We start from the raw sequence: 11,279 nt of genomic DNA, 5'->3' as shown, positions 1-11,279 counted from the left end.
CTTCTTGCTCCTACTTCTTGTTGTTGTATTTCCCCATAGTGGTGAAACTTAGACCTCTAGAACCTCATCCAAAACAATCATTTTCTTCTGCAACTAGCTTCTAGTTGTGGTATTTTATCCCAAGAGCAGAAAATTGTCTCATATAATTATGGAACATTATACCTTACTGGAACAAAATCAGCTTAAGCAGAATTCCAGCTCACAGATAGAATTCAGAGAGGGAGAAATTACAGAGGCTGGAACTTGAGCCAGATGGTCTCACCTCATCACTGGTCAACAAGCAGAGATCAGAGAATGATTGCTGCTCCAGTGACTCTTTCCTTTATATGCAGTCTGGGACTGCAGGGCAGGAAATGGGGCTGCCCAGTTAGGGAAGGTCTTCCTACCTCCGTTAATCTGTTCTTTATCATCCTTCATAAGCACAGACTGGTCTAACCTAAAAATGCCTTTCACTGGTGACCTGGAGTCTTGACTCCTATGTGATTTGAGATCAGGTTAAACTGACAATCACTGTTATACATAAGCCTTGATTACCTGAACACCATAATGTAATCTGGGAATGATTCTTTCTTGGACCTACATGCAAATGAGGTTTTTAATTTTTTGATAGTCTTTATTTTGTTGAAAACCTTGTTCGTACACTGTATTTTGATCATGTTTTCCACCTTCCCAAATTCTTTACCAGTACTACCCATTTCCCTATCTACACAGTTTTTATCTCCCTCTTTCAAACAATCACACAAAACAGGAAAAATGAGAAATACATGAAAACCACAACACCCCAACCCAAAAAACAGAAATCAAAGTAAACAAGCCAAAATAATTAGCATATTTAGCACATTATGTATAAAGAAAGAAACAAGAAGTCTGAGAGAAATAAAGTTATTTTAATAGAAAATTTTCAAATTTTGAAATAATAAGTGATTTTTTTACTTATTTTATAAGATAGAAGAATGAAGATGTGATGTAAATCAATATTAGACTCCCTTGGATATTGTAAAATTATTATAGCACTGCTCATGTCCTATTTGTGGCAAATGTTATTTTTCAAATCATCAAGCACTTCTTGCTTTGTGATTTTGGTCCACGAATCTGGAATAGTACCCCACTTTTTAAATTTTTTCCCATACTTCTCTTCTAGCTCTGATCTGAAGCGACAGACAAACCATTTCCAATATGGCTGGGTAGATGAATCTGGGGTGATGCTCCACGTGGCAAAATTACCTCCTGCTTCTCGATATTTCTTATATGGGAATTTTTGGAGGTCATGTAAAATAAATGAACGATCACTTGCTACAGAAGTAGTACAGCACTCAGTAGCAAAGTAGTCTGTTTTATGGTAATGCCATCCATTGACAGCCTGAGGACGGTGGAATGGTACACTGTGGTCTCCATCATGTTTGGGGATAGTGTTTGTACAAATTGCTTTACAAAAAGGACACTGTTTCCAGCAGCCACAGAGATGCTCAGAGAGAATTTTCTCAATGTCAGGAACCATTTCATCTATGGGCTTACTTGAGCAGTCATCGTTGACTTTCCTCAGTGCAGAATCCAGAGCTGCACTCATGGCTTCTTTGAGAAACTCAGTGTCCTTTATCTCCTGGTGCTCGATGCTTATCAGGTCTCTTCTTGGAAAGATCAGGTTGCTCCCTAGGTGATCACAGAACAAATCCAACCAGCGAGATGCAGTGCTGCTTTCAGCTTTAGCTTCTGCTGTGGACTTATTAATGGCAGAGAAGATGGCATTCTTGATGTCATCTAAACTTCTTTTTAAAAAGGTCTTTATTTTTTCACCTCCTTTTTTAAAACAGTATCTTCTAATGTGGTAACGAATATAACCCTTGATAAAGGATTCTGGATGATGAATGTATTGCAAATACTTATCAAAGTTTTCTTCTTCAGCTAGAGAGTAGAGAATATGCTTTTCCAGGTTAGCCCTGTTGCCATTGAATGCAGGGCAGGTGGCTCGCATATCCCCAGCTACTTTAGGACCCATCATTTCCCATATGGTGGTAGAGACAGCGGGAGTGAGCTTGAGCCACAGGAATTCAACAAATGATGTGATGGAGGTAGCACCTTGGCAGGAGATCTTAAAACTCATGAAGAAACCATCTTTCTTTCTCTCCAGATAGTTCACAGGATCATTTTCTCTCTTGAACGCCTTGTGCATTTCCTTGAAACTTTTAGATGCTCTTTGGAATAAGTATGAGGATAAGTCAATGGTGTAGTCTCTGGTAAACGTGTATTCTTCCTCAGGGGGAACAGATTTCAGTTCATTTTCTATTATCCTCAGGATTTCATGAAAATCACTCTGACTGTAATCACGCTTTTGCTTCCAAATGTTTGTTATTGTTTCATTATTTCTTGAATAAATGTTATTAGTAGTCTTACTAATAGACTCTTGATGACAGACTTCTAAACTCCTTGGAAATATAATACATTTTTTTTTCATTTGGACATGTTTGGCGTAATTGATTTCAAACATCTCTACCGAATTCATTTTCAGTCTTTCCATGATGTTTTTCTCTTTCTTGAAATATTCCAAAAGGATATTTTCAGCATCCAAATCAATGTCAGGGTCGTTGACAGGAGGTGCAGTCAAAGAAACTTTGTAGATCCAATTTCTCCAAAGTTGGTTGAATTTCTCATGCAACTGTTCATCACTGAATTCTTTACCCTTCACACTCAAAGCCAACTCTCGGCTCTTCTCTAACAATTCATTTTCATATTGTGACTTTTGGTTATCTAGTCTTTCTTGGCTTTGTTTAAGACTGATAAGCTCATCACATTTTCTTCTGGTGTCTGAAATAAGTGCATCTTTAAGCATTAGTAGCTTATGTTCAAAATTTGCTTTCCATTGAACCAATATTTCACTATCTGGATTTTCTTCAAAATACTTGTCAAAATCTTGCTTGACGGTTTCGTATTTTGTACTGACTGGACCCTCCACTGCATTAGTTGTGAGAGTCAGGATTTTTCCATTATGAATCTGATTGTACAGCTGAATTTGTAAATCCAGCACATGACTCCTCAGCTCCCAGGTCCAGTTGTTATACATGGTTTCTAGTTTACTCATGGACATGACCTCTTGGGTGTTTCTGAAACTGAAAATGAAGTTCTCACTGATCAGGGCTTTCCACAAATCCTGAACTCGGAATTTTACATCTGAGATCTTCATGATCCTTCCCCTGGATTCCTGCTGGGCAGTTCTAAGAATCCCAGCCTTCAACTCCTGAACATTGTGGCTATAGTGAGGATTGGGAGGGGCCATTGGGGGATTGCCATCCCAGAGGTGGGCAAAGTAGTAGACATGACTATTGGCATCAAATTTAATTACATCGCTGAAGCGGGTTATGTTTGAGCACTCTTCCTGTTCAGCAGCTAATGCGGTCATCTCATCCAGTCTCTGCTCCAGTCTCCTTCGTCCTTCCATAGTTTGGTCTTTAGCTGTAACTTCTCCCACATTCTGATGGACAAAGAAGCAACTTGGGGAGATTTTCACTTGTTTCATCCTTAGAAAGGCCTGGACAACTATTTGTAAGATATCCTGCATCTCTGATGGATTCTCTCCAAAAATATTGATCAGAGTCAAGTTTCCAAGGCCAATGACGAATGTTGCCAATTCATTGTCCCAGTTCTGGGATTTGTTTTTGAGTTCTGGAGCCCGAAGTCCTTCTGTGTCTACTGCTAGAATATAATCAAAGCCAAGTTCCTTTGTGAATGTCTCATCTACCTTCAGAAGCTGCATATAGGCCCCCCTAGTGCAACGACCCACACTGACTGTGAACTGCAACCCGAATAGGCCATTCAGCAGAGTAGACTTCCCTGAGCTCTGCAATCCAAGGATAGAGAGAACAAACAGCCTTTTGTCTCCAAGTTTCTCTGAGATCTTCTCAAAAACAGCTGCCACCCACTTTAGAGGCACATATGAAGCATCCCCATCCATCAGCTCAATGGGAACACCAGCTATCATCAGGTCTGCAACAATCTGAGGGAGAGAGAGAAAACTTTTATCTCTAGTGGAAGAAGTTTCTTCCAGAGCTTCATAAATCTGGCCAACTTCTCTGAGAAGATGCTCAGTTCCAAAAGTACAGTCATGAATCTCTGTGGAGATGGCTTCTATCTGATTCTGACAGATTGTCAGGGAGTCACTTTTATATTTCTTATGTTTTTCTGTTTGTACCATTGACCACACAGACCTTTGTTTCTGCTGTAACTTTTCCAAATGTCCTTTGGTCAAGTTGTGTAAAAAATGACCCAGCCAGTGCAAGATGTAATGTTTAGCAGGAGCTTCTTCATGTTCTTGAAGGATTGTAAGGAAAGAATGCATTACATCATTGAGAGGACAGGCTTTCTCTAATTGTTCATATCGTATTTTTTGTTTCTGAATATCTATATCACTTTTATGTTGTTCAATACTCCGATTTCCCTTTTCTCTCAGATGATAGAGTTCTTTGTCCTTCTTACACCAAGTATGCCACAGTTGTCCCTGAAGAGGTAGTAGGTTTTCCTTTATCTTTGATAATGTCTGTTTTGCTAGTAGGGCCATTATAATCTCAGCCTTTTCTTTGGCATCCTTGCAGAGTCTCTGGTCTTCATCAACCAGGAATCCTTGTCTTCGAGCTATCTCTGAACAGTCCTCTAAGCTATGAGAAATATTAGAGACCTCTAGTAAATGTTTAATGGCGTTTGTGAGTTCCTCAGTTAATTCTGCCTCATTTCTATTCCTGATGCCAATTCTTACTCTTCTACCAGAATTATTAGCCAAGGCATTTTTTTTATCATCCAACAAGCACACTAGACATATTGATGACTGACATAAGTGTCTGACAAGATTCTGGTTTTCTTTGTTGTCATCAGAAGATGACATGAGGACCACAATGACAGAAGAGATTTCCTGCAGAAAGCTGAGTTGTTGCCTATGGTCCTTGGCATCTCCATGAAGATTGGTGAAGGCCACACACTTATCAAATGTGTCCTTATTTTGACCCCCAGGACAGAACCAGGAGATTTCCACCACTCCCTCCATCAGGAGACAATATTTGTTGCTTCCTCTGCAGTGCCTGTGAAAAAACACATCATGTTTACGTTTACTGAGGAGAGAGTTCATGATCTGAGATTTGGAAGCAGAGAGGCCATTTCCAACTCTAATGAAGGACACTATGGGGGTAGAGACATAGCACATCTGCTGATTCTTGTGACTGTAGCTCTTGTCCTGTGGTGATTTACTTGACTCTTGCCAACTTCTCCTGATTTGTCTGAGAGACCAGAGAGAGAATTCCATCTGAGAAGTATTGGGATTTGGCACGACAAGGGGGAGTGCAAATTGACAAATGGAAAGTTTGGACAAAATATATTGCCTGGCAAGATCATCTGCACAGTGGAAAATGGCCATCTGGATGTCCATTGGGTGAATGTGGGGCCGGGACATTTTTGCTGATGACTTTACAATATCTTCAGTCTCTTCAAATAACTCTTCATATGGATCAAAAGCCTCATTATCCTGGTTGTAGGAGCATCTAGAGACCGGGTATTCTGTGTTTCCATCATCCTTGAAGATCAGTTGTCTCAGCCTGCAATCTAACATCAGTAGTTTTTGCAGGAAATAGAAGGGAAGTTCCTGTTCAGATCTTGGCTCAGACTTGTGGACAGACATCTTGTAGATCTTTTGGAAATCAGCTCTGCTCATCTTTTTTGGATAGTGATGATCTAGGCCTAGACGTTGGAGTAAGTGTATGAAAGATTCATTGTCCACCACTCCCTTTTTGATGTTTTCAATACTTAGTTGTTTATAAGACTCTTTAATTTCATTACGAAGACTTTGCAATTTTGTTTTCACTATGTCCATACGCAAAGAAGGAGTAATGGCTTTATAGTCCCCATAAATGAATAATCTCAAATCATTCTCAAGATTTTCCCAATCATGGTGTACTTCATGTTTTGTGAGGATGTTTACAACTTCTTCAGACAAGAGTTGTCCTATATATTGTCTTACTAATACCAAACGTTGTCTTTTCTCACCTGTAAAAATATCTGTGTTTCCAACTGTGGCTCTCAGAGCTGTGAGCACCAGGAATGCCTGGGCTCTGTAATTACAGACATTTTTAAGCTCTTGGTATTTCTGTTGGGCAGTTTGTATTTCATCCAAGAGGAAGTTTAACTCTGCACACCCCAGAAGAGGCTGAAGAGCATTGTCGTCCAGCCGATAACCTGCACCAGCTGCAATGGAGTGCAGTAGCAGCTGCATGTCAGGCTTCTCTGATTCTCTGAGAAAGTTCAAGAAGGATCTCAGAGCTGTGGTGACGTCACATGTGGCTTTTCTTTGAGCCTCTTCTACTGTTTGTGAAGATTTATTTTTCATATTCACTCCTACTAGTTTCTTTTTAATTTGCTTTAAGGTCTTAAGGAATTGAGTAAAGGAGATGATTTTGACCTTTTCTTCCTCTGTCTCCGAGTGGTAGATACACTCCATGGTAGATGATGCCTGTGGGAAGTTTGTCACTTTGTAGATATGAGGTTCTAGAAATCTATACACTTGAGCATTAATAAAGTGAGTTATATAAGCGGCTGCTTCTTTGAGAAAGTTGATTGTGCTAATTAAAAAATTCTGCAGTTGCCAATCTGTAAAAAACATATAAGTCCAAATGTTATAACTTGTGATTTTTTGACTTAAGGCTTTCATGGAATTTATCAGTCTCTTAAGTTTCCTCTCATAATCAGAAACTTCTTGGAAATTCATAGTTTTTTGGAAAAGTCTAATTTCTTGCCCAAGACTGCACAAATATTCTTCATCTTGGATTTGAACAGCAAGGCCAGTCAGGACAGTATAGTTTTCATTTAGACATTTAGCCAGTTGAAGTGGGTTCTTAAAATCACTTCTGTGGTTGCTAAGGATGATGTCCCAAACAGGTACCAACTGAAGTTCCTGGTCAATGATAGACCAGGTTTTGTTGCTGGCAAGAAGACCAGTTGTCCAGTGAACAATTCCATTTGTTTCTACTGGTCCACCTATCTGGGCCACAGATAACTGGACATTGAATTGGAACATTTCATTAGCTACATTCTGGTACGATCTTACATAATGTGAGTATGATGCTTTCGCCCTTCCAACAACTTTAATCCCAAAGCCGCTGGAGCTCCCTTTTATGTATCGATCCAAGGCCTCTGCTGTCTGCTGCTTCACATGACCCAGCTGGTCACTGTTGAAACCCTCTGAAATGGCCTTCCAGCAGTATATTCCTCCAAGGTGTAGAGGGCCTTGATTAGCATGAGAGCCAAACCTATTAAAGAAGTTTTCAATCGTGTTTCTTAGTAAGAGGAATCTCTCTGGTCCATCAGTGTGTTCCAGTTGTTCCTCGATGATTTTCAGTTCCCTGAGAGCAGCAGGGGAGAGCTGGAGCTGATCAGTTGGAAAGTGAAAGGAGGCCAGGGGCACATAACTGAACTTCGCTGAACAGAAATAAGAATGCTCTGAAAATGACTGGTGTGTGTCCTTAGATTTTGAATGTTTGCTTTGCTCTCTACCACCTTCCAGACTAAATCCCCAGCATTCACCTGTGGCTGATGTCATTGCTCCAAATCCCAGCTTCTCCACGGTCTTGGTGAACAGGGATTCTGCTTGAGATGATGTGAATTCTCTTGTTTCCATCCTTTTACCTTGCTTAGGTCCAAAGAGGAAGAATTCCTTGGGGACCCTGAGTAGCTCTTCTCTCTTCACTACCAGGTCCCCTTGTTTGCTTGTCTTATAAATTCCCTGCAGAGCCAGTCCTCCAGATGCCCATCTTACCAGGTCTCTATCGGGGAGGTTTCCACTGTAGGGAAGTTTGGGATCCATATCCTTGAGATGTCTCACCATAGTTTCAGTGACATCATTGAGGCGTACTTCCGGCCCTGGCCAGCACTCTTCTGGGATCTCCATTGCTTGCCTCAGTTCTGCTTCTTTCCTCCTCACTTCCTCTTCCTGTCTGTGTTTCCCTTCTGACTGCAAGGCCCTCAGTTTCTGCAGTGCCTGTTTTGCTTGCTGGTGCCTGTTCCTTATCATCTCCCCAGGAGTCTCATGGAACTCTGCAACACTGTTTGGCTGTGAGAGGTCAAGCAGCTTTTTCAGAGCCCGTTGCTCCCAGGTGTGTTGTATATGGGACTTCAGCTTCTGGAGGTCTTTTTCTTCTAAGTGTTGTAAGGCCTGGGCACAGGTCACACCCAGATCTTTCTGAAACTTAGGCAGCCAGTAGTCAACAGACAAACCCACTTCAGTCAGCATCTCCTGAAGATTTCTGTGTCTGGGCTGAAACTTTTCAGGAAACTTCTTTGCTCTTTTCATGGCTGTGTGAAGAACAGGTACTAAGTTAATCGATGCCCGATTCTTTTGTAGTGTTAGTTTCTTGGCTAATAGAATGAGTGTCCTGAGTCTACAAGTCTGCATGAACTTCTCAACTTTGCCTTTAATTGTGAAGTTGTATTTTCATTAGTAAGTTTGTCACATTATTGTCCACATTTGAACTAAATGTTGCTAATGTATCTAGTTGTTATTGTGATGTACAGTGTAATACACTGCTTTATGGCACTTCCTCTTCCAGGTTATAAAAAGGCACAAAACAATGGCTCAAATGCAAAATATGTTAGTTGATTTTCATTTCTAAAACACGACTTTTCCATCAGTTCTTTAACTTTTCTATATTGGTTTCTGTGAAACTTATCTACTCTTGCCATTCATAATTTTTGTCACTGTATCTTAAATTATACAATATTGGTTTTGTCTCCCATGATTCTAAACACACCTCTACCTTGGTCAATGTTTGTTTATTTGTGTCTTCTCATTTTGCTCTTTGATGTATTAAACAGCTCCCAATGTACTGGTATCAGCCATATTTGTATGTGCATATTCCAATCCACTACTCTATCCAACTCATTTCCTTGAGTTATTTCTCACACCTCTAAACACACACACACACACACACACCTCAGTCCATGTATGCATAAGACAAAGAAGACTGTATTTGCTTCAATTGCATATGCTACTTATGTTTCTAATTCTCCTATATTCCTATCCTATTCAGAGGCACTCTCATATTAACTAATTATTATTATATTTATCTTTCTTCTACTTAATATAAATTTAGTACCATATGGTTTTAAAATGACTTATCCGACCTCTCTTTAAACTTGTTTTCTTTGCATTCCTTTGAGATTTTCTTTATATTTTGCATCTATATGCATTTATTATAATGGCTATAACAGGCATCACTTCTGATACTTGTTTCTTTTCTACTCTTCAAGATTCATTTTTAAATCAATTATAATTCAACATTATTAGGGTGCATATGTCTTACTTTGTAAAGCTTCTTTTCCCATAGATTGTACTTATATGTACTGCCAGTGGTGAGGAATTTGGAAATATGAAGAAGAGAAAGAACACACAGAGTGTTTTCTACCAGTGTTTTTAAGTTCTCATCTCCATAAAAAAAGATGTCAGACATACAGAACAAACACTGAATACCAAACAAAGGAGAATTTTTTTCTCAAAGTTACATAGTAGAGAGTTACTGGGAGTTTCTTAAGTAGGAGCTAAATTGAACAGCCTTTTTAATTGTGTGCCTCTTATCAGTTGCAGAGGATAGTTAATGAGGTTATGTATTTGTTTGCATGTTATTTTTCATTAGGGTGACATAACAAAGTCATTTAATTTATTGTACTATTTAAATGTAGATAAGAATATTAGACATGTTTTTGATTTAGTTTTCTTGCAAGACCTAGTTTTGTGGTTACTGATCTCATGCATAGAGATTATATTTCATACATGACATTTTTCTCCTTCTCTCTGCTCACCAATAAATCTTCATCTCAGAAACATGAGACTAACATCATTATTGAATGGTGAGTTCAACTGCTTTTCTACTCTTTGTATTTCTTCTGTGTGAAAAAGACAAAAGAAGGCTCACTCTAGGTGCCTGTGTGCTGATCTTTGATTTCTCAGTATCCAGAATGGTGAGCCTTAAATTGCTTTTATTGTAAATTTTTATTCTCCATCCATCTGTTAAAAAACTGATTGAAGAAGACAGAAATTGGTAAGTGGAGCTGAACTGTTATGACAACACCTGGGAGATGAAGTATCATGATAAACACCTGGGAGATGAAGTGGCAGGATAAACACCTGGGAGATGAAGTATCATGATAAACACCTGGGGGATGAAGTATCATGATAAACTCCTGGGAGATGAAGTGTCAGGATAAACACCTGAGAGATGAAGTGTCATGTAAACACCTGGGGAAATGAAGTGTCATGATAAACTCCTGGGAGATGAAGTGTCATGATAAACACCTAGGGAGATGAGGTATCTCGATAAACACCTGATGATGTGGTAGCAGCATGACAAATAAGTGTTGGAAAGAATTTGGAAGCACATGGGGAATCAAGACTACATTACAGCCCATACAGGGCTGTGGGCAGTTTTGGTGAGGACCCTGGCTAATAGAAGAACTATGAGAATATCTGTGACTTTTGGGAGATGTACTGAGTTGTCATGATTCAGACAATGTTAGACAAATGTTTGCTGTATGTAGTACTGTATAATCTCTGGCAGAAATGAGGAATGAGCTGTTGGAAGCCAGATGTAAGACCAAATCTTATTATGAGGCAAATAACATCACTAAATTGTTAGTATAAAAGAACAGGATAAAGATCATTCAAGAATGATTAGATATAGTCTACAATGATCTCAACATTGCAGCATGTGCTTAGAATGTATGAGAGTCCAGATTTAATCTCCATAACAAAAATGACAAAAAGAAATTATTTTATGAATTTACCCTTATAATGTTTTATATTTATCAACAATGAGTAAACTTTCTAAAAGGAAATACTTGACCTAGATTACACCCATGAAATATGTGAAGTATGCAAGAAGATATGACACCAGATTAAAAATAATTTCTTCCTAAAAGTAAATACATACTTCCTAATTGAGTCTCTGAGACCATTGTTACCTTACTTCTAAATTCTGATTAAGATATGACAGAAAAGAAATCTGTAAACAAATATCTCTTATCTCTCAGAAAAATTATTATTATTTAAGATCTAACAATATATAATAGAATTTTGAACATGGACAACAGGGATTTATCTAGCTGTGGCAAACTAGCTTTACAGTAAAGAATAATGAACATACATCATATAAGCACAGTAAAGAAAATTATATGATTATATCCATCGACAAAAGAACATTTTAAATAATTAAACTCCCAATCATGATTTTAAAATCTCAGCATAGGGGAAAATACTT

At 38.8% G+C, this 11,279-nt stretch overlaps 1 protein-coding gene across 1 annotated transcript; it reads right to left on the bottom strand.

The window, feature by feature from the left end:
• Positions 1–746: 746 nt before the first annotated feature.
• LOC121457371 (interferon-induced very large GTPase 1-like) lies at positions 747–8,320 on the bottom strand. Its single transcript, XM_041666043.1, has one exon. It carries the CDS (start codon positions 8,318–8,320, stop codon positions 1,025–1,027), a length of 7,296 nt encoding a protein of 2,431 aa, XP_041521977.1. The 3' UTR covers positions 747–1,024.
• Between the last annotated feature and the right edge of the window lie 2,959 nt (positions 8,321–11,279).

This window comes from Microtus oregoni, unplaced genomic scaffold, assembly GCF_018167655.1.
Source record: "Microtus oregoni isolate MIOR12 unplaced genomic scaffold, Mior012 000016F_ref0000370, whole genome shotgun sequence".
NCBI classification, from domain to species: Eukaryota; Metazoa; Chordata; class Mammalia; order Rodentia; family Cricetidae; genus Microtus; species Microtus oregoni.
Note: the sequence above shows the minus strand (reverse complement) of the source record. Positions and strands in the feature narration are given on the sequence as shown.

Excerpts from the sequence above, each read along its gene's own strand:
- LOC121457371 (XM_041666043.1), bottom strand. The coding sequence starts at position 8,320 with ATGAAAAGAGCAAAGAAGTTTCCTGAAAAGTTTCAGCCCAGACACAGA.